Raw genomic sequence first — 27,536 nt, 5'->3', positions numbered from 1 at the left:
TAAAAAGGCCAGTCAGGTTTAAAAGCATTGTGTTGGGTGAAACACTCTGCAGTGCACTTCCCTCTTCTGCTGTCTCCCTTTTCTAGTAAGGGCAAAATCTTTTGTGCATCTTTGCTACTCTTCTCCATGACTTTTTTTGGTTTTTAAGGAAGTACCAGAAGGCAAAGATTGTCTGTTTTTACACATCAGTACTGCACTTGACATGATGCTGCTAGCAGGCATTTCATGTTCAGCATGAGAATTGATGAGAAATTGGGCACAGTGCTCAGAAGTTTCACTCTTTTGCTCTTAATGTGCTGCTACCCATAGTGAATCCCTCATTGAGAACATCTAGGAAGTTCATGCAGGAAGGGTTTACACAGCAGGAATAAAGTTTATAGCCTCTGCAATAAAACCAACTGAGTAATTTCAAATTACAGACACAGGGAAAAATCTGTGGAGGTCAAAAAACATTGACAACCAAGCTGAAGATGAGTGAAGTCAAGAGAAACTGAAGTCCACAAGAAGCTGCTACTTATTTCTATTTCTGAATGGAAATAGGATTCTTTGACAAAACTGATTCCAGGAAAACCTGCCCCAACTCAGGGTCACACAGAAGAACTCAGAGCTGATGAGAGGACTCAGCTCTAGGGCCCGCTGTCACCAGATGATGTCACTCACAGCAGTACTTATAAATAAGCCTGCATGCTTGCAGGTGGATCAACAAAAACATTTAAATGCCTTTCATGGGCAATTATCAAGAGGCTTTTTTTCTTGCCAGAGTTTTACAAGGTCAAGAAACCAAAAGAGTTTGCACAACACTGATCAGCTTCTTGATTTTTTTTTTTTCCACAGATTCTTGTATTTGTAGATTTTCTCTTAGAACAGGGCAGCATCTCATCTCATTTGATTGTGAATGGAATAGACTTACCATACTCAGAGGTATTTGGCATTGTAACCTATTCATTTATTAGGAAGAAAAAAAGACAGGTTCTCACCAAATCCAGGACACTGTAAAAGAACCTGTGAGTTCTTTATGCACGCTGCAATCAACTATCTAAACATTCTGTTCTCTTGTGACCACGAGACTCACAGATTGTTTGGAGAGAAACACATCAGAACCTCATCTTTTGTCTGGAAAATACTGTATATCTTTCTAGATTATTATCAAAAATATTCAAGGCAAAATTATTCATATTTAGTCTGTTCCAAGACCAATTTCTAAATCCATTTTCATCTTTATCCTTTTAGGGGTTCTTTGCTGAAATTGAATTTGGAGGTAAAAAAGGGCCAACCACAACACTTTTAGAGTAGTAGCTGCAGGAGCTGCACACCTTAAAATGCCATGGTGCTTCTACCATGTCCTCACAAGTTACAGGGACAAGCATCTATGACATTTTGCACAAAGTCTGGTTCATGAAGCCATTTCTGTGTTATTGAAAAAGCTTCAGTCAAACATCTATTGTATGTTACCGCTGCAGTTTTCAGCTTTTAGAAACAGATGTCAGTGAATCCAGGAGGACTTGAACTTCCTGAGCCAACTCAGCAGTGCATACACTGGAGTAAAACAAGAAAGAACTGTTTCAGGTTATGAAGCACCAAAGCAGCCCTGCATGGGGCAAGCCTACCTTCTGACAGTCATGTTAACAATTTTCTTCACAGCTCACCACTCAAGAGGTCCTTCAGCATATAATTCATTAATTCATTTGATCCAGCCACGCATTAGAGAAGAAGCAGAGGGAAGAGCATCTGAATCTAAAAAAAAAATAAAAAATCTCAGAGTTATTTGAAACTGAGCAGCAACTCCACTCTGAGCCCCCAGAGAGGAAAAGTCTTTCACAAAAGAAAAATCTGTAGAATAAAACATTGGCTTTTCCACCTGGTCTGCCAATAACAGTGAAGAGCTTTGCCTTGAGCTCGTGTGCTTTCTTACATGGAGGTGTCATGGCTACACTCCAAGACCCCACTTCCATAGGAGCTCTATGAGAGGTTCCCACAGCCAACAATACCTTGGGGACTTGAAAGAAAGCTACAGGAATCCTTCATTATTTAAAAAACCACTCACTTCTCTGCAAGGGAAGGCAGAGAGGAGAGAGGTTCCCATGCAAAGTAACAGGGGTGAGGCTGGGCTGGAAGCCCTTTTGAAGCCACATCTTATATCGCTTCCCGAAAACGTGTTCAATCCCTGCTGAATCTTGCCCCTCTAAATCTTTGTTGCAAGGCACGGAGCTCTGATTTCACTCTAATTTAATGAGAAGCTTAATGTCTAAATGTTTTGAGCGTTGCTTGGGGAATGGCAAAGAAAGCCTGGCAGCCAGAAGCAGAGAAAAAGGAAAGAAAAAAATTAAGTCTCTGACCCTTTGAGAAATCAGGGAACCAAAAAAGCATCCTACTGATTCTGCAAAGTTTAAGGGACTTCTATCAACAGGGATCAAAACTTGGCTCCTAAACCTCATGTATAATCCCCAAAATAAAGGTCTGGCTGCTTCCCACCAAATGCATCAATTTTTGCCTAGATCACACAGAACTGACATGCTTATAATGGGAGCCATAATTAATAGTGTTTCAGCAAAACAATGCACGGGAATGTCTCTCTGCTCAACTGAAAGCAAAGTCCTACAGCTAAAAATCCCAGCCTTCCTCTCAGGGAGAGCAGAACAATGAATCTTGCTGCAGAGTGACATATTCCAGGCAATTACAAGAGCTGCAGACCTCAAAGCCACACTCTGAGCATGACTGGAACATAAATAGATTAGCAACTGCTAAGGACTGCTCTTCCTCCCGATTCACAAAGCATGCTCCCACTTTGCTTTTGATGCCTTTAATGATGCACAACCATTCTTTTAATAAGAAAAGCCATTTCACATTTTTATAAATATCCCAAATGCTCCATGTTACCCTTAGTTACCCTTCATCCCTCTGCTCTCTGCGATGCTGCTGACTAAATGGAGCCATGTTTTTCCAGCACATTACAGACTTGCCTGAAGCAGAGTAAATCCCATCCCACTTCCTTCACTTACATCACCCTCCAGGCAGGTAGAGGAAAGATAGGACTTGTTTTGCCCTGAAGCCCTGGCCAGAATCACCCCGGCTCTGATTAGCAGTCTTCAGAGGAAAATGAATGTGCCAAGCACCAGTTCCAGGTTCTGAGGTAAATTCTCTGAACACTAAATGGTAACCTGTGGCTCTCTCCGAGAGCTTTGCAAAGCAAGGAGCATCTCTGAGGCTGTTGCATTGAATGGGAAAGTGCCAGAGCAGCTCAGAACTGCTGAGCTATTTGTAGAAGGTCAGCCAGCAATTTGTTACCAGGGCTACAAATAAAACCTGGAGGTCTCCATCACCGCACACCAGGCACTTCCTATTCACTTTCCATCTCAAACTGTCTGTCCTCATGACAGACACCCCACCCTTCCAAACAAAAGAAAAAAAAAAAAGAAAAAAAAAAAAAAAACAAACAAAAACCAAACCGAAAAACACAACCAAAACCCCTCCACCAAATTTGCACTGCCACCAGGGCAGAGCGCAGCTGAAGCCAAAAGAGCACTGTAATCCTTCACGCTGTCTCCCAGCCAGTGTAGGTGGATACTTCTCAGCACACCCACTTTTCTGCACCTCTGCTCTGAGAAGAAAAGGAAATGCACTTTGTGGGGCTGGGTGTCCAGCCTGAAGGCTGTCAATGCCTTGGGGAGTTAATTGTCACAAATAAACACCACAATGGTCTGCTTCTTTAAAGTTTTCAAAACTCTGTAGAGACTGCTGCTTTTTACAGATATAATCTGAAGGTGCTTATATAATTTTAAATACTTAATTCATGGAGCTTGCAAACTCATACACTGAATTGCTAAATGCCAGCTATTCCTACTGACCTTTAAGATCAGTGCAGGCACAGAGGTTGCACGAGTCTCAGACTGTGATTCTGAAGTATTTAACATAAGAGATGCAAGTCATGCCATCCTGAACAGCAGCACAGACGTCAGTGACACCAGGAACAGAACACACCACCACCTTCCTGTCAGATCAGTCACAAGTACCTGATATGGCATTTAAGTCAATTATAGGAAAGCAAATTATACCAAATGATCACAAAGCTCAAAAATATGTGAGCACATTTAAATAATTTTATGGGGTTACAACACCTTGTTCTGACACTGGGAAAGGTAAAGATGAATTTTGTATCTGACCAAAAAACAGGCATAAAGACCAATGTATCACTACTGGGTTTTGCATCTGCTCTGCAAAAGCAGACCATTTAAATTCTTCATTCCCATCAATAACAAAGAAGGAAACTCTCTTCATAAATAGGAATCAGCCTTGTCCAAATGACAGAGTAGTGCCCAGTTCGTTAAGGATTTTATTCCATGCCAAACTACAAAAACTTGTGAAAATCGCCATGTAATAGCACTAGCTTCCTGTAGAGTCTCTCTTTATCTTGATAAAGCCTTTAAAAATGCATACTCCTTCTGGCTGCACTGAATAGGGCTAAAAACTTCAACAGTGACAAAATTAGAAATATTTGTCTGCATGATAAATCAATAAATATGCCATTATCCAACTGCAACCACACAATAAATCTTAGTCCCTGTGCATTCTCTGTACCACTACTGATAGATGATGCAGAAAGGCTGTCAGCATCTACAGAACCTGGACATCTGCCTTAGGCATTAACAGCAATAATATTAATAACAATATTTATCTCTATTTTACAGTGGGGTGGGGAGGGTGCAGAAGAGCCTATTCCAGTGCTTAGGATATTCTTCAATTTCCCTGTCAAACACATCCATATGCTAATAACTAAATTGTGCTAAGAAAGCCAACTAAAAGAAACTTGCCCTAGCCAAGGCTCCCTGCTCTTTGCTTTCTGGAAAGCTGAAAACTGCTCAAAGTCACTTTAGCTCCCCCTTTTTGCTCCTGTATTCAGCTGCATTAAAACAAGTTCTGTTCAGTAGTGCTGGAAGCTACTTCCAAGGGTGAAACAGAGGCCACTGCTTTGTAAGAAGTTGCCTTAGTTTATGGCAGATATTTCTGAAGTTCTTGTTACTATTCAGAAGGTGGTGGTTATTTAATAGCCCGCTAATTCAATTATTCTCCAGTTTTGGTCTTTAAACTCCACACTGTGAATAAAAATGATAAAGAGAAACAGTTCAAACATGTTCCAGCATAGCTGCCACATTAAGACAGAGTCAATTGCAGGCATTAATCTTTAATTAACAGCATCAGAGGAACTATAATCTAGCAGCTAGAGTACTGGACTAGCTACAAAAAGGCTTCATTCTAATCCCAGATCAGCCACAGATTTGCTATGCACCTCCCATGAGAGGGGGAAGAGAAACACTCCTCTAAGTTCTCCTTTTCCTTTATATTTCTTGTCTGCCTTACCATTTCTTTTTGTAGTAGCTGTAGCAGGGACACTCCCTGCATGAGCAAAACTCCACCGTGTCTCTGCAGCACTGGGTGAGCAGCCCAGCTGCTAATTGCAATTAACAGCAACATCTACAGAATCTGACCTATCCCAAGACGGTTGTGAATTTTTGGCATTTCTATAACTTCTCTATAAACCAAAGAGAGGCAGCTTGTACCAAGGAATAATAAAAGCACACAATTTGCTTCCAACAAGAACATTATGGTCCATCTTTGTGAAACCTTCCTTGCTCCCACAATTGCTATTCAAATCCCAGGCTGATGAGATATGAACTTGGCTTTTTTTCCAGTCATCCAGCTTTACCTATTGACTAGCCTCTCCAAAATGGATATCTCCCAGTAAATGAGAGCATGATGCAACCAGAAGAGAGCTGATGTTTCTTTTTCATTAGGCTCTGTCACTTCTCTTTCAAGCTGCCTTAGATTAGCACAGGTTCTTGTCTCTCCCGCATTCCCTGAACTCTGCCTGTGCCAAGTCTCCCTGTTTTCCCCCTGCATCTCTGGAATCTGAAAAAAAAATTTCTCTTTCACATCCTTATCTGTAACTTTTGCCGGAGTCCCCTCATGCCAGTATTCCTTTTCTCACACAACCATCAATGGTAGTACCATCACCATCATTAGTCTCCCACTCTTCCTAAAGGGATGCACACCTTAATGGGATATACACCTTTATTTCTCCAGAGAGGTTTCTGATTCAGGCAGCATTTGCAAACCAAAAAGGCAGATATGTTCTATTTAGAGTGATTCTATGCAACAGATGCTATCCAACTACCTCAGCTTTCATCTTCCTCTGTCAACATGGAAGTTTGTCCTCCATTTGTTCTACGCCAACCAATCTATGAACACCCATAAACACTTAGTCAAAGACAGTGTGCCTGGAAAAGCACGTGGTCTCTGCGGCCCATTTCCAGAGGGTTCTGCTACTCCCCAGTAACCTCTCAACAAAATTCCCTCTCCATCCACCAGCACAGAGGCAGGACTGCACAGTTTATCAGAGAGGCTGAGGTTAAAGCAGAGCAATTCCCTAGCTCTCAAGGAGTGGCTTATCACTGTCTGTCCACATTCCAGGACAAGAAAACCTCTACTTCTCACACAACCAGCTTGCCTCAGGCTTGTCTCTGCATTCAGATATTTGGCTCTCCTTCCCCATGCTAGATAAAACACTCCCCTGAGGCAAAATTTTTTAGTAAGCACTTAGTCGCCTTTGATCTCAGAAGCAGCTGGTGCACAGCTGCTCCCCATTACTTTTGCGGCTCTCAGGAACCTTTTGCATTTTCCTGTTCTCCCTAACAGGCAGGCACAAAGGGCAAGAACATCACCAGCAACCATTTTTCTTTCTCAAGAGAAAAAACTTTTATTTTCACCTCACATGCCCTGGCCAATCCCTCCTTGAACTACTGCCCACCTGGCTCAGTCTCAGATCTTCTCTCCTAACGGGATCCCCAAACATGTGAGCAATGCCTGCCTATTCCTTTTCTCAGCAAGGCTCTCCTCCATGCCTGGGAGTCTTCTGGAGAGACACAGTACTCCTTACAGACCTGCTGTACCTCATCCCAGGAAAAAAATATTCCCCTGGGTTAATTTTTGGGGTTTTTTTTCAGGAGGTAAGATAGGAGTAAATTCCACCCCAGTTTTTCTTCTCTGCAACTACAAAATTCAGCAAGCACAGGAGAGCCTCTCTCCTTAGAGGTGAGTGCAACACTGGACCTTGCTAGGAAGCATGGATCTGGTTAGCACAGTATCACCTCATAGAGCCTAAGATTAGACCAACTGCAGTGCCTATTAACAGCAGAAGTTTTTTCAATTTTACTTTATATCTGTTTAAAGAAAGCAGGAGAAAGCTAGAAACCAGCCCAGCATCTCAAGTTACAGGATTCACAGACTGTATTTTAATCCCTTCCCTAGCTGGAAAAGCCATTTGAAGCCACCATCAGCAGATAACTACAGACTGTAGGATGCAGCACAGCCATCACAACACTGAGCTTTGAGAAATGCTTGCAGTCCATTGCCTGTGTACACAGGAGGGGAAGGGGCTGACCAATCTGCTAAGATTTCCCTAAATATCCACCAAAAAAAAAAATAACCTTAATACTTACATGCTGAAGAGGACTGGGAGCTGAAAGCCTTTTTCTCAGCTTGCCTTCCAGAATGGTCTCACTGAGGCAATTGCTGTGCACCCACCAGCACTTCTGCAGCTCCTTCTCCACCAAGGAGCCCAACCTGCTCTTGCAGCCTTTAGAAAAATCACTTCACCTGATTTTCATTACAAAAATCACTTCACCTGGTCCTACTGCTGCCACTTCAGAGTCAAGTCCCACAGCTGCTTCTGGAACCACTATGGGAAGCAAACCCATCCATAACAGATTCTTACTTCTGCGTGTTTTTTTTTTCCCCTCAAGCAATATACAGTGGTTTTATGTCCATGTACACTGCTGAGGAAAAGGTTTTACTAGAATCTGGTAGAAAGATGATCACATTCACAGGGCTTACAGTTACTAGCTCTGAAACTACAAGCTTAAATTTTTCATAAAAATTTAGGATTTTAAACTTTGTATTAGAATTTTTGCTACAGGTATACCTTCCAGGAAGGCTCAAGCAAAAACTCAACCTTCTGGTCAAGAGGAAAAAGGAAGATACTTCTTGTTACTAGTTTCTGTTATGTAAGTCCATAATGCCTCAACAGACACTTTCAAAAGCAGACTTCAGTCAACAACTCAAGCCCTTCACACTGATGCACAGCAATGAAACACAATCATGTTAAGTATTCCCTAGTCGTGTGCCAAGGGAAGAATTTTCCCAGACTCTTGTACCATTGTCTATTCAGCTTGTGACTGTGTGAGTCTGTGTCTGTACATGTAACTTCTGCTCCTGGCAGCCTACTAGAAACCAGACGACGTCATGATTTAGAACACTGTTTGCTGATTCATTGGAGTTGTGTTTGTAGGACATGTAGCAGAACTTGAGCAAAAGGGGGTCACGGTTAGTGGAGGGGAGTGCTAGACAAATACCACCTGGTAAATCATCCAGCATGACTGTCCTCACTGAAGAGAAAAAATAAACAGATAAAAATAGAGCTTAGCTGCTTCCCACAGTCCACTTATCTGTGCCGCTCACCCTGACATTCCCACTACAGCTTTTCCCCAGTTTCCAGTACTCATCTCTCACTCCATCAAGTGACCAACTTCAATTTTAGCACTGCATTGGTACTGTAATGATATGTACCCACACCTCGAAACAAACCCCAAATCCCACCTTCCCCAAACACCATCCATCCACCTTTCCATGGATTGCAACAGGAATAGAATGGATTCTTTATAGCTGCCTATGCTCCCAGCATTATTTACTGTTAACAAAACCTGTTTCACACCTAGTGCATTGTGTGAGGGCACATCCACAGCTTCCTTCCCAGAAACGTGTCTGCAATAATATCGCGGTGGGACTCAGCTCCATAAGTTGCCCTGCAAGCAAGACCCACACCCTTCCTTTTAAAGTAGAGATTTTTTGTGTGTGTGTGTGGTCAGTTAAGAAAGACAGCAGCAGACTTTTGCATCGCTGTCAGAAACACACTTCTGATAACCAACTGTGATCTGCAAAAGCAGGGGGACAGGTCAGTAAGCCTTCACTTTTTCCAGGTTTAATGGGTGCTCCTTCCAGAGCCACACACCTTCTCCTCACCTTTATTCTCCTACCCCTACCAAATCAAGAACACATCCACACCTTTGGTTTTTTTGTTAGCATGTAGGCAGAAATATCTTTAACAGGGATATAAAGGTTTTTAATGTAAAGAAATAAAACACTTAAGCCCAAAATGAGCTTTCCTGAAAAATATTTTAGCTAGCAATCTGTAAAGCTAACTTTCAAATTCCAAATTTGCTCCTGGAAAAGAGGACAACCTACAGTCAATTCCTGATAATAACTCAAAAAATTAAACTTTTCCTAAAAGCTGTGAAGTTTTGTGAAGTTTTTCAGAAGGCATTGTATGACAGTAAAGAAACACAAATCCATTCCTGCAATTGGCTACAAATAACAAAACTATGAACAGACTCTCAGTACTTAAATCTGTTACATAACTACTTGTATAAAAATATTTTATTAATTTTCTGTCAGTAACATAGAATAACTAGAGAACTTCTTCTGTGGACACAGCTTTATGGAGGACAATCATCATGAGCTCCTACAGCCATCTGAAGCCAGTAGTCCAGATTTCTAAAAATGACAAAGTTGTACAAGTTCTCTCCTCCTTTGTGGAAACCATGTTCACTTTCTCTCCAGGAAACAGGGCTGTCTGCAAAGCCATGCACAGTTAAGGTCAGCCAATATGCCAGTTTTGGTTCACCAAAATAGCAACTGCAAGCAAGAAGACGAGATAATCAGTGATCATAATGGAATAGGCAGCACATTCAAGTCTACAGTATAAAGTAAAACAATCAAAGACACACTTCAGTGAAAATTTATTAACAGTTAAAAAATTTAGTCCATAATAAATACACTTGAAAGAAAATATTCAGAATACATTAGGGAACAAAATAAGATTAACTATTATTCCTATCATAGTTTTATATATGGCAAATCTGCCAGCTGTAGCAATTAGAAAAAGTTCTAAGTTATAAAGTAGCAGTTCTGACTTTCCTACAGCATGCACTGTCTTTCAGAAAATTGAAAATTTAATGAGAACAATTGCTATCAGGGAAGAAAAAAGACATTGGAGGAAGTAAAGTAGTTTAGGGCTATGCTTGACAAAAATACTTTTACGATCAGAGAGGAAATAGATTATGAATAATGAAAGCCAGATACCATCCAGTCCACATACAGCCAGGAGTACCATACAGCCAGTTTCTTAGAAATTCAGATAAAAACCAAAGTCATGCCTACAATACAGGGCAGGTTTTTTCAAATTCAAGGCATTCAAAATTTTCTATTACATTTTATACTGACGTCAAGCTTCCAGCTCATTTCCTAATTAAAACAAAAGTCTGCATTTATATATTTTGCTATTTCTTTCCAACTGAAAAGTATTTAAATGTGATTTCAAATAAGAAGTGTTTGAGTACAAGTGCTATAGTAATGTGCTCCTGTCAGTCCTTACCACAGCTGCTCCAGTAACTGAATAATCTTCTCAGGAATTATAAAGCCTGTGATTGTGCACAAAAAAGCTTTTTCCACCACTGTGTTGGGCTCAGGGCAGCAATAGGTTGATAAGAAGCTGGAGGATTTGTTGTCTCTGGAAGACAAAACAATGAAGTAACTGAAATAAATATGCTTTAAATATGCTATAGGATGTCTTAGTAATCAGAACTTGTACCAAACAAGTAGGATCCATGTATATCATCTAAATTAATGCCAAGTAACTAATGACCAAGAAATCAATACCAAAGATCTCATGGTGCTGTGGGTTAACCCTGTAAGCACCCAAACACCACACAGCTGCTCCCTCACTCACTCCCCCCTGGAACCAAAAGGGTAATGGGAGAAAATGCATGGATTGAGATAAAGACAATTTAATAAGCAGAGGAAAAGTTCCACATGAAAGCAAAGCATGCAAAGGAATTAATTTAGTACTTCCCATGGGCAGGCAGATGTGCAGCCATCCTCAGGAAGGCAGAGCTTCTAACTGACTTGGGAAGACAAACACTGGAACTCGGAACATTTCCCACCCATCCTCGTCCCAGCTTTTGCTGCTGAGTGTGTCACCACATCCCATGGTGTGGGACATCCCTCTGCTCAGCTGGGCTCTGCTGTCCTGGCTGGCTCCTGCCCACCCCCCAGCCTCCTCACTGGCCAGGCCGTAGGAGAGACAGAAAGAGGCCTTCAGACTGTGCAAGCCCTACCCATCAATAGCCAAAATATCCCCTGTTACCAACACTTAGTCACAAATCCAAAGCACAGCACCACACCAGTTACTGCAAAGAAAATTAACTCTATCCCAGCCCAATCCAGTACATATGGGTACCCCTAAAACACCAAGAAAGTCATTCAAGACTTAAATAAACACTTAACTGCACAAAAGACTCTCACTTACAAAACAGTGTCTGTCTTAATTTTTATTCAACTATTTCTTAAAATAAATTGTGGCTTTCCTTACTTAAAACATTTTCAAAGATCAAACAAATTCCAATACTTACAAGCTAACTTGATTCAAGACAGCACCCAGCCATTCAAAGAGCTCCTCTGTACTGCAGGACTCCTCCGGTTTTCCTTGCAGATCATTACTTTGTAGCACTGGACACTGCAAGTCCCTTAAGGTGCTGAATGTTATTTTTGGCTTCAGGGCCTGTATTTGGTTTTTTGAAAAGTATGACATCAATGTTGATCCCTCTGCACCTTAACAACACAGTACCACAAACAGCTGTTACAAAACTACTAAACAAAAGAAGCAGTAAATACATGAAACATTTGTATATAAACAAAAAAATGCAGTGTGAAACTGCTTGTGTGCTTTTAATCCATGGCAGAACCTCAAAATCTTCAGCTCCCTTGTCTTCTTGGAAATAAAAGTTAGTGCAAGATTCAGCAACTTAACACAGCTCAGTAAATTTGCTATCTAACTACAAAGTGTAGATTTGCCAATAGAAAATTCAAGCAGAATTAACTGCATAAGTAATAAAATGAGCCTGTTAAAAAGATGAACTCAGAGTGTTCTTGAAAAGGAACAGATAAAATGAAGCAGGGATGTCATCAGAACAGCATTTCCCCTGAATAATGGAGAAGTGAACATGTGATTAGAGGTTTAAGAACAGATTTATCAATGATGCCAAGAGAAATTCCAGAATAATCTGGAGTATAAGGACTGAAGACAGAAGAAAAAAGAGAGGGTAAAGAAATCAAAATACATCACCAATGTCACTTTACTAGAAGAATAAACTCACCCCTACTCTCCTCTCTCCAATACCTCTTCAATGCAGTATGGCTGTAAGAATTAAATGTACCTTGATGGACTTGTGGGAAAGCACTAGTAGGAGACCCAAAACAGTAGGTACCTAGACTAAAAAATTAACTTAAGCAGGCATATTTTAAATTCAGAGATATTACCAACTTGCTTTTGAAGCAGGAAGGTAATTGACATGGAATAAATTCTCTGAAATTTCAAATCCCAGATAATGTGTGCTATTTTCAAAAAGCAACAATGGGTGCCTAGGACCAAGAAATAATGCCTTACTCATAAAAAGTCTGATGTGCAGATGAACACACAAATACCACAGAAAAGGCACGTATAAACAGCAGAAATTCAAGAACAGGGTAGAGTTCACTGTGGAATACCATATCTAAAATTTCCTATCAGAAAATATGGACTGCCTAAAGTCTATCAATCATATTTATGTCATCAAGGACAATCATTTGGGGGAGTAGAAAAAGGAGAGTTAAGCTCATTTTTTCAGTCATTCTTCAAAAAGAGGTTGTTCCAAAGGGCATAGTGACAAAGACAGGCAGTCATTGAATTCTTCTTAATTTAGTATTTTTATATAGATGTATTTAAGTATGAAAAGTGCCAGAAGAGATGATCTTCCTTACATTCTATTGGCATTTGTTAGCCTAACAGGTTCAAATAATGTATCATTTTGCCCTAGAATTCCTAGTGAAATATAGAAAATCATACATTTTACAAGTCTGCTGCATGTGGGAGTCTCAGCTATGACCCTAAATGCAGGAAATCTCAAAGATTACAGTCAGACCCTAACAGAACAATTCCTCTAGCTCCAGGACAGCTTTCTATGTTAACAGGAACCAGGCACATCATCAAAGCTCTTCAGAAACCACCGAATTTCATCCAATAAACACGTAAAATTGTGATAGAAATTACAACAATGGAAAAAAAAATTGTATTGCCTCTGTCATTAAAGACATGAGATGCTTTTCCTGTTCTTCTTGGTGCCAAAACCACAGTGTGGGAAAACTGAGTATGAAAACCAAAAATCCTGCAGTGCTGGCCATAGCAAGAAACACCAGATATCAGCAGGAAGGCTGAAAGCAGAATGTTCACAGAGGACAAAGATTCTCTCGACAAAACACAGCCCACTTTTTCCCTTCCAGCAGAATCTACACAATGTCTCATATCTATTAATAAAAACCTATAAATGTTTTATTTTTGTCAGTACTAAGGAACTAATAGTCTTTTGTGTGTTATGAGCACAAGATTCTTGCACAGAAAGGCATTCAGATTTAACTCCATATTCAGGAAATGATTGACCTGACCTGTTTTGGGGATGTAAGAAATTGAGGAAAAAAATGCTATTCTTCCTGAATGCTGTTAGCATGGTCAGCAGCAAACATATGACAAATAGTGGCCCTAGAGGCATTTTGCTCTCTGTCCAGGGTCAATAAATCCAAGCAAGCTGAGCGTGAAGATCTGCCACCTCAGTTGGATTTATGTCACCATTTATGGTAGCAACAGCCTTCACTGTGACTCTTTCCTGAAGATTACAAGGACGGGAATTGCAAGCCTTTAAACAATTTCTGCGTGACAAACAAGGAAGCATCCTTGTCATGTGATTAGTACTTAGAAAGGGGGAGGGGAAGCATGAAGGAATAAAGTGAAACATGGGACACTCCTAAAGCAGCTTGTAAACAGCTTCCATTTCTCATGAGTTAACTCCTCTTCACACTTGGCCTTAAAGAGCCAGGAAAAATGAACACTACAAAGAGGAGATGGGAAAGCATTCTCAGGGACCTTTCTAATATCCTTTCTCCCTAGTGTGAAGACTCAAAGCAAAACAACACCAAAAGTTACAAATCTGTGATGAAGAAAACCATGTTTTTCAGTACAGACACTTGCAGTTTTCATGAGTTCTATGCAAATGCTACATAACCCTACATAAAGCCTGTTCTGAGGTAATAAAAACAACTGGGGACTTAAAAAGTTTCCCTCAGAGGAGGAAATACCCTTAAGTCCAGAAGAAAAAATAAGTGTAATTAGAAAACAGTAGATAAACAAATAATAGAAGATCACTTGAAACAGTACAATTTCTTTTACTTGGCTCCAATCTCAAACAAGTGCTTGAGAATAAAGTGATCAAACAGCAGTCTGTGTATCTGGGCACATGATGTAAACAGGGAATCTGTACATGTCCTGTAACTACTGAGGAAACCAGAGTTCCCCATCCTAAGTATGTAACTAGACACATAACTTATGTGTTTTAATTAAAAAAATACAATCCAAAAAAAGAGTATTGATCATGGTTACATATGTCACAAATTTATAAAGAAGAGGCAGCACCATCCAACAGGCAAAGTTTTGCCAGAAAGCCTGGGCAACATAGAGAAAGGAAATGAAGCAACTAATCTATCTCCTATGAATCACTGTTGTGCTCCTGAACTGAGATGTTCTGTGCACAGGAAGTAACACGCTCCCCACCCCAAACAAACAAACCAACCAAACAAAAAATCCCACCCGTACACATTTTAATCTAACTTTTCCCTCCACTGAAAATGCATTTGGACAATCACTAGAAAAAAAACAGTAAACAAAAAATATTTGGACTTCATGTCAGTTGCATTTTAGTTTTACTTTTAGTTCTTATTTACCTGTATTATACCAAGCCAGTAGAAAGTCAAATTCTAAAGGTTTCTTTTCTTTCAAGGCCCAAAGCACTCTGTTATGTTTCTTGCTCTCAGGGTGAAAGCCAGCATCAGTCAAATCAATAGTGATAACTGCAGAAAATACACAATAGCTATTGGCACCTAATTAAAATTGATTATTAAATTAGAAAAGCACAAAGAAACCAAAGAACATGAAGCTTCCTCTTTACATCTACAGAATCTTTACAAAGTATTTGGTTATGCAAATATGACTCCCCATTATGTAAATACATATTCATCTCCTGCTGTCCTTATTTTGATATAACCTGGAACTGCTTCCTCGTGACTAGAGGGACAGAATCCCCTTGAAATGCCACTGACAGAAGTCCCTTAACAGTGCCTTAAAAGTATCTTGGTAATTAAGCAAGCTATTAGCAGTAAAAAAAAAAAACAACTAGAATTTCTAACAACAAAAGTCATGTATGCAGCAATGACACTTTTTCAATAGGTTGGTTTTTTCCTAGGTGAATTGTTGATGCATAAGTTATATTTATTTTTCAAATGGAAACATGATGATACATTTTCATGATCAGAATGGTAAAATGATGTCCCATTTTGCCACAATACTTACTAGAGATAACAACTTTCCCCTTCTAAAGTGTTTTGTAACTACACCTATCAACTGCCACAAGTTCCAATACATTTGAGATGGCACAGTGTATGTGTTTGGGTTTTTTTATGTCCTAAAAAGACAAATTAATAAAATTCACACTCAAGATGTCTCCTCTGCAGCTGTTAAAAAATTATGATTTTCAAGTACTTGGTACATAGAGATTACCATTTTAGATGTGTGAAACATAGAACAATTCTGTCTTTCAAGCATGCAGCCTTGGGTGAGGCTCTTCACAGTGCATACATTTTAAACACCTCCTTAATCAGTTTAAAATTTTCTGACTTTAATCAGCAGGTATAGACACTGTGCAGAGTATGCAAAAATTCTTAAGTACTACATCACTCAGTAGAAACAACACAATGAGAACCCTTGAAATTAAAAAATTTATAGAGTACTGAAAAGGTGATGTATCTGTGTCCTTAAAGCTGCTTTACTACTTGGAGAAAAAGTACTTTCTTTCTTCAGACAGTCCTTGTATCTGCATCTGGAAAAACATAACCTAGACAACAACTAATTATAGTGAAAGGGAAGTTTCAACAGCCCAACAAGGTGCTTGTTTAATAACTCCTGTTTATATAAATACTTACTATATCGCATTACTTTTTTGCCTGAATACCGAGAAGGGCGACCTTGCAGTCCAAGTTCCTCATAAGTATCCTTATCCACTGACAGAATCAGTTTACCTATAAACAAACCAATTTTTAATAGAAATAATCTTCTACGTGGTTCCCTTTGAAGTTTTTTGAGAACTGTACACCTTTTACAATGTTACCTTTGGATCAATGGTATTACTAATGTAATGCAGACTCCTTAGTTCCAGTTAAATGGATTAATCCTTAAATAAAAAAGGTTACAACTCAATTATTCTTTTTTTATCAGAGGTCTTGTGAACTAGAGTAAGAAAAGCATAATATTATTCCTGAGATAATCATAGCTTTTTGACTCTACTACTCAGTTCATTGTCTCCATCTTTCCTCCACTCATCCTCTAGCACTTGCTGTGTCATTAGCTGAGCACTACATTGCACAAGGGCCTGATTTAGTAAACATTCATGCTCAACATGCACTGCTCAACTAAATAAACAAAAGCAGTTCCCCCAAGTCCAGTGGGACTACTCACTCTGAGTAAACTACGCCTGCTAGCGATGAGCTGATGCATGCTGGAACAACGCTGCTTCTGTGCTCATAAACCAGATCTGGCTGCTGCTGCTTGGTACAGAGCTTCACACAGCAGCTCCCTCTCTAACACAGTCCTTGGGTTCCACTGCACAACTAACAGCACAGCACAGAACACAAACAAATAAGACTGCAGAGGAAGAGTTCAGACAGTGACATCACCAGGCGCTGTACCAGTGCCTCTGCAATAATTGTGCACAGCTTGTAACACTTGTATCACACAAACTCCATCGCTATCAAGTATCTGTTTTGCCAGGACTGTGCTAACAGACATATAAAATAATTCTTCTTCTGAACAATCTGAATTTACTCATGCCCTCATGGGCACCTGTCATATTACAGCTTCTTAGACTGGAGGGCAGATAGACCAGTTTGCATTTCTATTATATCTTATATACTGTTACTGAAATAAGACAATGTAATTAAAGCTCAAAATAGCTTCATTTTCTCACCTGAGATGCGGGACATTTTATGATGTCTTCTCATAAAACTTGGTGCATTTGAAATAGACTTTTAACGTGTTACATAGTCCTCAGGGAATCACAGAATCATCAAACAGTTTGGGTTGGAAGGGACAGTAAAGATGATCCAATTCCATCCCATGGGCAGACACACCTTCCAGGTTGCTCAGGACCAGGTTGCTCAAAGCCCCATACAGCCTGGTCTTGAACACTTCCAGGGATGGGGCACCAAAATTTCTATGGGCAACCTGTTCCAGGGCCTCACCACCCTCACAGTAAGGACTTTTTTCCTAATATCCAATCTAAACCTACCCTTCTCCAGTTTGAATCCATTCCCCCACATCCTACTACTACACGACCTGTTAAAACTTTCCTCTGTGGTTTGCTTTCAGGCCCCCTTTAGGTACAGGCAGGCACTGTGATTCTCCCCAGAGCCTTCTCGTCTCCAAGCTAAACAACCCCAGCTCTCTCAGCCTGTCCTTACAGGAGAGGTGATCCAGCTCTGTGAGCATCTTTGTGTCCTCCTCTGGACTTGTTCCAGCAGGTCTGTGTCCTTCCTGTGCTGGGGACCCAGAGCTGAATGAAGTACCCAAGGTGGGGTCTCATGAGAATAAACACTTAGTATTTTAAAAGTGATCCTAAGCAGTGCTGATAACTTTCCATTTTGGTACAAATTCTGTCTTAAAGACCAGTAGGAAACACGAAGTTGGAATGCAATGTTTTTACGAAGATTGCAGTCCTTGTAAAGATGCCAAAGCAATTATGTAGCAATTGTAATTATGGTTGAAGCACTGACAATCTGACTATACATAAACGAAGCTGATTTTTATTGGTTTTTAATTTCCTTTAGATGAGATAAAAAATTTAACAGCATGAATGAAAAAAGAGAGCTAAAATTAGTATTTTTAGAATTCACACGTATTTCTAACAAAGCTGGCAAGTACAGTAAGCATTATTATCCAGTTTACATCATTCCAAATTAAAAAAAAAAAAACAGAAAAAATGAAAAAAACCCAGACCACAATTGACACGTATTACTGAAACCAAAACAAATCCTCCATACCATTTGGTAGCAGAGCTGCAGTATTATCTTGATCAATTTTTGTCTTATAGGTAAGTGCGTAGCATGAACCTTTAACAGTAAAGCAGAAAAACATGAGATTACACAGTCTGTAAAGTCAGACACCACAAGATAAACAACTCACTTCAAGACAACCAAACTTGACAAATACCGTCTGAATCACTCGTGTTTTCATTGACTAACTTTCTTCCACCTTCTCAAGCAAAATGGCATTGTGATTACTTTTATAAACCCCGTTCTTACAATATTTTAAAGGACCTATAATAGGGATAATACTAATAATACGCCCTGGTATGAAAACATTTTCTTTCCTTCCACCTGTGACTCTCCCCAGTCATCAAAAGGAAAACCCAATTTTTTCCCCAGACATTTTTATTACTCGTTCACCCAAAGACAAGAGGCTGGGCAGAGGCTCTATCTTTCTTTGCATCCTCTTTGCTCTTACTGGGTAAGGATGAGATGTCACAGCTCTCTTAGTGAAATATAAAAAATAAGGAATCATATTTTTCTCTTGCCTGCTGTGGAACACAGCTCAGCATAGCTCTGTGTTGAAGTATGAAGGAACAAAAAAGGGAGAAGGAAGATTTCTACAAGATTCTGCATAAAAGTGAGGTGTAGAAGAAACAGGTGTGATGATACATGGAAGCCCTCTTGATAGCTGGCTTTCAGAATTGAGGTGGAATAGAGAGAAATTTATAAGGAAGAATCACAGGAGTTTTGGATCCAGTGAGTGTAAACAAAGATTGTCACATGTGACAAAGCAGAAAAAAGCATATAAACAAATCATTCAGAATTTGCTTAATACTTTTCCTTTCCTTCCTTTAAAACACTTTCCAGAATAAATAAGAATAAGACTATTAAAAATTTTGCTGTGCTATAACAAAGTACATTATGACTGCATTTGTTCAGCTCTGATTTCCTCCTTACCTTTCTTCACGAAAGCATCAATGAATTCATGAGCGACCAATTCATGAACGGGTAAATTCCTCACCAGGTAGTACTCTCCAATATCTGCAATTGTGCTTTTCAGCACTTCAGGTAGCACGCCACATTCCGGGATCAAAAAAGACACCTATTAGGAACATATTTGTAATATAAAACCTATCCTAAAACCTGTTCTGAAAAAACCCCAACCAAACAAAACAACAAGAAATACAAAAGAACACCTCTACTTTCCAAAGATGTATCAGTGTATTATGTCAAAATGAGATGCGGGGGGGAAAAAGTAGTATCAGGCTACTGTCTTCAAAATGTATCAATTTTCATAGTCTCTAGGTACACTAAATACATTATTTGGTGGTTTGAGTTTTGTTTGGTTTTTGGGGTTTTTTTCTTTCTTTTTTTTTATTGCTATACAATAGCATTTGATGTATTGTGTAAAGACATGATCTTACACAGCAGGAGTTAACAGAAGATCTCGTTTCACATCATTATACATTTAGCTTGATGTCGCACTGGGACACCTCCTTCAGCTCTTGCTGGAGTACTTGATGAAGCAGCTGTAACTAAAAATGTAGGCTAAACATTTCTGTAATCTTAGTGGAAAAGCAAAGACCAAAGTAGAATCTTCAATTTACCTTTCACTTAAAAGCTTCCCTGTACATGTTCCATAGACCAAGAGAACCCTGAAGTCTGGCAGACCAGGGAAAACAAGGTAATATCTGCTAAGTAATAGATGGGCAAGTATGAAGCTTCCTGTCTCCTTGCTCCCCCTTCCATCCCCAAAAAAAACTTCTTTCCCAAAGCTCTTGGAGAACAGGTGTGTATCTCCCTTGGCACACCTGTTCAAGGGAAGTGAGGACTGACAAACGAGCTGCCTTCCACACCAGTAGAAACTTTTCTGATTACTTGCTAAAAACGTCTCAGAAGTCAGAAACAGTTAACAATTAGCCCAGAAACTTACTTACAGGGTATGAGAAGAGGGTTATGAAACAGGGTCCTGCCTGATTGCTGCAAAATGTGGAACACCTACAAATGTTCTTAAGGATGTTCTTTGATGTTTGGCCCTTGTACACTTTCAAGCCTAATCAACAAGAAGGGAGATTTAATCCATGAAACAAGAGCACAGCCATCAAGCTTTAAGTGAAGTCCAGGTCTCTTTGTTAACATTTAGGGCTGGAGATGTTTCAGTGATCTCACACCTAGGGTGAGGTTAACAAAGCCTGGGGAGAAGGATGTACCACTGATACTGGACAGAAAGAAGACAGAATTTACAGGCCACAAAGACATTCGGCAGAACTCCCAAAAGAAGTAAGAAACTTAATAAACCCAGCAACTCTGCTGAATCAGCTCTAAGTGGATAAAAGGCAGTTTCGACAGGTGGAGAACACGGCCCCGGACCCCAGAAACTCCCTGACTCCTAAGCAGAGAAACACTGAGCATGTGGATTAATCAGCATGGGAGACTCATTAACCAACAGAAGATAGAATACTAATTAAAAAGAGAACTATGTAACTTGTAGCCAATGAACACTAATTCCTTTGTTTGTTAAAATGTATAAATAGTGAAAAGCTTTGATAGGTGGTGTGCTTGACTTGTGGAAACCCCGCCTTGCACCTTGCATGGAATAAACGCTGTCCCCTTTCTAAACTGGACCCTGCGCCTGTGTTTAGAGAGCTCCTAAAATCGGCACCACCACCCCTCTGCTCCTGGAGAAAGGAAAGAGTTTGTTTCTCCCATGCTGCGCGAGACCACAAACGCAAAGGGGCTAATTTTGGGTTTTTTTGTTGGTTGTTTTTGGTGGTTTTTTTTTTCCCTCCCCAAAACCGAGGCGCGCATCCTCTGGCAAGGACGGATGAGCCCCCACAGAACACCCAGCTTGGCGCGAGCGGGGCACCGGCAACGCGCCCCTGGAGCGGCGGACGGGCAGAACGCCGGGTCGGGCGGCGTGGGCAGCTCCGAGCCTTCCCTTCCCTTCCCTTCCCTTCCCTTCCCTTCCCTTCCCTTCCCTTCCCTTCCCTTCCCTTCCCTTCCCGTCTCCCTGAGGGGGTCCCGCCGGGGCCCGGCGCTCGCGCCACTCACGCGGCAGCTGTAGGCGTGGTCCCGCACGTGCGCCGCGTGCCGCGAGCGCGGGTGGCGCGCGTGGCCGCGCTCGCACACCAGCAGGTGCCGCGGCGCGCGCCCGAGCTGCGCCGGCAGCATCCCGGATCCCGCCCGCCTTCCTCCTCCTCCTCCTCCTCCTCTGCCGCCGACCGGGAGCCGCCAGACCCGGCGAGGCGGGCAGGGGAGGGGCCGTGCCGTGAGGTCACGTCCGCCGGCTCCGGCGGTGCAGCCGCTTCCGCTGTGGGCGCTGTCGGCGGTGCCCTGCCCAGCGCTGGCGGCCGCTCGGGGCTCTCGGTCCGGCGGGCTCTGGGCAGCCCCGGCACGGATCGGACACCGACCCCCACAGGGGCTGGGTGTGCCGAGTGCGCGGTGGTTTGAGCTCGGCGGTGGTTCAGAGCTGGAGAGGGACCTTTTCCAAGAGCCTGGGGTGACAGGACAAGGGGCAACGGCTTCAAACTGAAAGAGTGTAGGGTTATGTTAGACATTAAGATTAAATTCTTTACTGTGAAGTTGGTGAGGCACTGGAACAGGTTGCCCAGAGAAGCTGTGGATGCCCCATCCCTGGAAGTGTTGGAAGCCAGGTTGGACAGAGCAAGCTGCTGTAGTGGGAGCTGTGTGTGCCCGTGGTGGAGGGGCTGGAGCTGGATGAGCTTTGCTGCCGCTGGCCCCCACGCCGTTCCCTGGCAGCCGTGCGGGCCGAGCCGGGCCCGGGCGCCTCAGGCCGCTCCGCCCGGGTGGGCGGGCACCGCACCGCGGCTGCGGCCCGGCCTCGGCGGGCCCTCCGCTCCTTCTGCTCGGCCTGCGTTCCACGCAAAGCATTTGTGAAAAACGCCAGTCACTTGTTTTTGACATTTTAAAAGTTTAATAGTAATGAAATAGTTATAAAAAATAATGATGTAATTAGAATAATAAGATTTGAACATTTGAGATTAGGACACTATGAGACAATAAAAACAAAGAGATACGGACGTCCGGGTACCTTTTTCAGGGCAACACAAGCCCGAAAAAGGACCCCCGTTAACAGAGGATTAACCCTTAAAAACAATCACCTGTTGCATATTCATACATCTCATACATGATGCATAAATTCCATTCAAACACAGGATCCTGTCTGGTCACTGTCAACTTCTTCTTCTTAATCCTCATGCCATCTACCAGTCTGAGCGAGGTGGGAAGAAGTTAGTTTTCTGCTGATAAGGGAGCAATAAATTCCCTTTCTCTGAAAGATTTAGGTGTCCTGTGGCTCCTATCTGGTGCGAGTCCTTTCTTAAACAAACATCTTACATAGCATAGTTTCTATTTTAACATTATGTTATAACTGTATTTAAGAAAATTAATACAGCATAGCTTTCTAACACACACATACAATATTCATTTTAATACTTGCGAAAAGCCAGTCATAAAATTCACATTTTTCACAGCATGCACCAACGTTCCGGCTTCTCCGCCTTCCTGCAGCGTTCCTTTTGGCGGTCCCCCGGCTTGGTGGCTCCGGCTTTAATGTAAAATGGCACCAAGAAACTTTCTGGGTAGCTGCTGTTCCTGTAGCCAGCACAGCCGCTAAGTGCAGCGCTTCTGGCTGCATACAATTTCTGCTTTCTGCTGGGGAAGGGAAGAGAATTGAAGAAAAAATATGGATGGGAAGAGAGCTGAGGAAAAAATATGCTGGGGAAGGGTCAAGAGAGTCAAGATTCATGGTTCCATATTCAGCATTAAGTCCATCTTTTATGGATTCTGGCAGGAGTGTAGTTCACTGCAGCGCAGTGGAACACGGAAGGATTTGCATCACTGTTCAGTCAGTGTGGTTCATGTGTCAAGCAATTAATTTTAACCCACCCTCAGTTATAGATATTGGCTGCCCTATTATAGAGTATGTGTGTTTTAGAGAACTCCCTGTAAGACACTGAACTACATTAAGAAACCCACGTAGAAGTCCAGTAGCCTGTGTTGTAACATACAGAATTTCCTTATCTTTAAATGAGACATAAATCATGTATATATAATTGTGTGTATATACTAATTGTTTGTTAATGCTGACATTTTTATAGTCATTGTTACAGTTTTATGAGTAATTTGGTATGGGATTTCTTTATATTGTAAAAAAAAAAAGACCTTTTAAACTTTAAATACTTTAAATAATTTAAGGTGTAAAGCAATCACAATTTTCCTAAGGATTTCAAGCCCGTGACAGGGTAATGCAGTTTTACAGCAATTCTGTTTCTGCATGCTTCAAGACAGTTACAGGATATAGTAAAGAGGAAAGGATTGCCTTGAGGCATCTTGTGGTAATAAGTTGGAATATGGAAGGATCTCTGAAATACTTCCTGGAACTGGTGAAATTTGATTCTGATTTTGTATAAAATGACTGAGTTTGGAAAGAAAAGTTGGATCTTCACATTATGTACAGTATCTCTTTTTGTGAAGCCCAGCTGCTTCTTGCCTATACTTTTTTCACTATGGAAGAACAATTGTAATTGCTGGATTTTCTGATTTAAAAAACAACATTATTAAAATACTTAGAGTTTCATTAAATCAAATCTAAACAAGACCTTTGATATTGATTTGTGTCTTTAAGATGAATCAAAATATTTTTCTTTTCAGTCACTGTTTCTTCTTTCTTAAATAGTATTGACTGCAGAAAAGAAGGAAGGAAGTTGTCTAAATCTTTTAACCTTAGCCATGATAATTAGTACTTGTCAAAACAGAAACAAACAAGTACCTCTTGTGCTGTGTTCATCTAAAAATAATAAAATGCATAAGACTGAAAACCAGCAATTTACTTGATCAGTGTCAAATGTTTTTTCTGTGGAGGAAAGTGGAAATGTGGACAGTTAGCTTTATACCCTGGTTTTTACACACTTTAGTCCATATATTCAGAGTGGTGATGGACTGTATAAAAGGTCCCACTCAGACTTGTTCTTTAAGGGGCTTACAGACAAAGCTCTGCCAAGCTACTTCCCAAAGCAGCCATTCAATCCAGGAAGATCAGTGAATGCTAACTATGGACCAAGTTGTTTGATTTGGTTTAAAATGCCATTAAAAACTCCCAACCAACCAGCCAACCAACCAGTTTTTCTTGGAGTTAAACCCTCGGTAATCTGGGAAACCTCCTACTCACTCAGTTTTGTGGTATTACAATGGTAGAAGAAATGAGAGGAATAATTCCTCCAGCCAGGTCCTGGGGAGCAGGAGTGTGTTTCATCTATATTCAAGCAGTGTCATCACCTCCACTTGCCTCCCAAGGATCAGATTTTGTCAGGGCCCTGCATGACACTGGGGAATTTTCATGCACTTTCTCTCTCCTCCTAAACAAGTCAGTAGTCCTTCACATTATGGCTCATATGAGGCACATGTACTCTGTTTTCTATTCACACTTCCTTGCAGTAGGTAACAAACTGTGGCCATGTTCCTCTGGTTGCCCCTTTATCTGCTGGGAAACATCCTGAGGAACACTTCCACACCCACCTCGACCTTCTATGGTAATAAAGATGTCCTTGTCCCATAACAAATAGGGAAAATTCTGCATTTTCCATTGCTAAGGTCTCCTCTCCTGGTGTGACTGGCAACAGGCACCATTTCCCCTCAAACTGAATAATCAATTAACACGATGGTGTTAAACTCATTGTAGCAGTTTTGTTCTCAATCTGTACATGATTTTCCCTGTTATATGAGCTGGTGTGCTAAAGGATATTAATTGCCCCTGCAGAAATTGTCTTGATAATATCCTTAGAACACTTTATTTCTAGTAACATTAGTGCTGCTCCTGGGATTGCTGCAGATTACACTGTTACCTTAATGCACTATCATGAAGATACAGAATGCAAAGCAAAGAGAAAATATAAGTAAGCATTCCTTCCTGTTCACACCTTAAAAAAAAAAAAAGAAATAAGGTGGCACAGAAATTTAAAGCAGGGTGCTTTTTCTCTTAAGATAGGTGCAGAATGAAGAATACTTCCTTCCTGTCACAGCTCAAGCTTCCAGGTTGCTTCAAGGAGAGGATTTGCCATTTTCACCAATAAATTATTATTATTATTATTATTATTAGTAATAATAATAATGTATTGTAAATATAATTTTAATTTTAATTATAATTTCTATAATATATTATATATAGAATGTATTAGATATATTATATAATATATAGTATTTGTATAGATATAATATACTATAATTTAATTATTTATTAGATTATAATTAGAAATATAAATAATATAATAATAAATTAGTAATATTTCTGTTGTTCAATCTTTTGTGTGTTACTGCATGTTATTAATAAGTATTGGGATTGCAAAGCCACTGGCATTTTTCTCTCACTAACACTTCACACCAATCTTGTGTGGGGCTGTGGCTGCAGCTGTTTCTATGAAGGATGGAAACAAAGTTTCCACGAAGGATGCCAAAGTTTGGCCCTGTGAGTTTGGCACAGTAAAATTTCCATCACCCTTTTGCAACACAACGTCGGAGCCACGTGGCTGCTGCTTTGAAGCGCAGCGAGGCTGGGGATGGTGCCGGCAGAGGAGGAAAGGCACAGGGAGAGGAGCCTGCTCTCTCAGCCAGCTGGGAGCCTTTCTCTGTGGCTGGATGGAGAGTTTGCCTCAGCCACCCTGCCTTCACACAGGTTCTCAAAATGCAGTTGCTGGAGTGCCTGCATGCATGATTTCTCTCCCTAATATTACCTACAAAATCAAGCAACAGAAACTGTGTAGTATTTAAAATAACCGAAGATGAAAAAAAAAAGACCAAAACCCACAAACAAAAGAAAACCACCTTCCTTGGTTCAGAGTAGTATTTTCAGCAAGATCTAAATGTTTAAGGACCAGAGTGGCATTACCAAAAGTTTAAATTAGAATTGTTCATTTTATTCATTTGAGCCAGATTCAAAGTTTCAGCCTAGAAGTACACTAAAAATATTCTCCCTGCCCTCACCTTCCAACTGTGCTGATATTAAACTGGCTCATAGGAACAATGGAAGCAAGTTTTGTTCAGGAAATATTTAAAAGTCTACATGAAGGCTAACCACCAAGGTAAATACACACATATATATGACTATAAACACATGAGAGTAATATGAGAAACCAGGAACACAGGTAAAAGTATGACATAGAAGTGTGTATGTATGTGTGAGTTGAAGCCCTAACTACAGGCTTGAGGTTAATTTTTCCCTCTGCTCCCCAGGATTTTGAAGACTGGAGGCCTCCCAAGCACCTTTCCTGGGAGGTGTGCACAGTTAAGATATTATGCAAGCTGTGTGTTCTAGTCTCATTTCCTTTCTCAATTTTTCTTCCCTAGAATGTTCATTGTCAAATTCTTATTTACTGTTTTTTAAAAATCTTCTGGGTTTTTAAGGTTTCTTTTTTTGTCCAGAATGACTCTGAGGTCTTAGTATTTATTTTTTTTAAGCCCATATTTCAAATGAAATATTAAAAATTCTACTTTGAAAGAACAGCAATCAAGGACAGTAAGAATTTTGGTTTAAACCTAAATTTTGGTGAATTTTAAACAGTTCTATTTTCTATAAATGCATTTTTATCCAAACAATTTGGGAAACGTGAAATTTTCTCCATTATTTTTTCATGTTGAAGTGTTTGAAAAAAAGTTTTGAATAAAATCTCTGCCACTGCAAATTGACTCTTTGCCTGTACAACCCGTTCACACAAAATCCGCTGCTGACTGCAATGATGAAATTAATTTCATCTTTAGTACTTGTGTGTTTGTATTCTGCCTTCCAGCAGGTTGCACTCAGATGCTAACTTCTTCCTGTAGTTGCTGCTTTGCTTGGGAACACATTAAGGAACAGGCAAACCTTTGTACATGCCTGAATTTTTGTTTTAGGCACAAAATCCAGACAAGAAACTGCACCATCCATTAAATCAAGCAAACAGCAAAAATTGGATCAGTGTGAAGACATGGCATCTCAAATAAACTTTTAGATTTCACTGGTTGCCTGGAGAATTAGAGCTCTCTGCAGAACATACTGAAAGGTGACCACCTCACTGCTCTTATCCACTGCACTTAAATGTGAAAAATAAAGGAGGCAATTTGCATCTTGTTGCAGCTGAGTGACAAAACTTTATGGGTCTTCCTGTTCGGTAACATGAATCAAGAAATGACAACTACATGGATTCATTTGTAAACCACAGTGATAAGACACCCCCCTGAAAATAGGGCAGGAAAGAGACATAGAATTTTGTGCA

At 40.6% G+C, this 27,536-nt stretch overlaps 1 protein-coding gene and 1 long non-coding RNA gene across 3 annotated transcripts; both read right to left on the bottom strand.

The window, feature by feature from the left end:
- Positions 1-924: 924 nt before the first annotated feature.
- LOC135303748 (uncharacterized) lies at positions 925-7,646 on the bottom strand. Its single transcript, XR_010365134.1, has 3 exons — positions 7,494-7,646; positions 1,647-1,734; positions 925-1,536 (listed from the first exon to the last, which is right to left on the bottom strand). It is a non-coding gene; the product is annotated as an uncharacterized LOC135303748 (long non-coding RNA).
- A 1,804-nt stretch (positions 7,647-9,450) lies between these two features.
- Positions 9,451-21,503, bottom strand: RPP40 (ribonuclease P/MRP subunit p40). Of its 2 annotated transcripts, XM_064425785.1 has the most exons (9): positions 20,857-21,113; positions 20,208-20,323; positions 19,228-19,372; positions 18,283-18,351; positions 16,171-16,266; positions 14,917-15,042; positions 11,520-11,718; positions 10,484-10,618; positions 9,451-9,744 (listed from the first exon to the last, which is right to left on the bottom strand). In XM_064425785.1, the coding sequence occupies exons 1-9, from the start codon at positions 20,861-20,863 to the stop codon at positions 9,546-9,548; spliced, it is 1,092 nt and encodes a 363-aa protein (XP_064281855.1). In that variant the 5' UTR covers positions 20,864-21,113; the 3' UTR covers positions 9,451-9,545. The 2 variants fall into 2 exon arrangements, with proteins under 2 accessions (XP_064281855.1, XP_064281863.1); XM_064425793.1 differs by lacking the exons at positions 20,208-20,323; positions 20,857-21,113 and adding an exon at positions 21,322-21,503.
- Positions 21,504-27,536: the final 6,033 nt, after the last annotated feature.

Source organism: Passer domesticus, chromosome 1 (assembly GCF_036417665.1).
Source record: "Passer domesticus isolate bPasDom1 chromosome 1, bPasDom1.hap1, whole genome shotgun sequence".
In the NCBI taxonomy this organism is placed as follows: domain Eukaryota; kingdom Metazoa; phylum Chordata; class Aves; order Passeriformes; family Passeridae; genus Passer; species Passer domesticus.
The sequence above is the reverse complement of the archived record's forward strand: the minus strand, read 5'-3'. Positions and strand labels throughout refer to the sequence as shown.

What these genes read in the sequence shown, in the direction of transcription:
- RPP40 (XM_064425785.1), bottom strand. An exon ending in GTCTTGAATCAAGTTAGCTT is followed by an intron (nt 10,619 to 11,519) that starts GTAAGTATTGGA and finishes TTTGTCTTCCAG; the next exon opens with AGACAACAAATCCTCCAGCT. An exon ending in CAGTTACTGGAGCAGCTGTG is followed by an intron (nt 9,745 to 10,483) that starts GTAAGGACTGAC and finishes TCTTGCTTGCAG; the next exon opens with TTGCTATTTTGGTGAACCAA.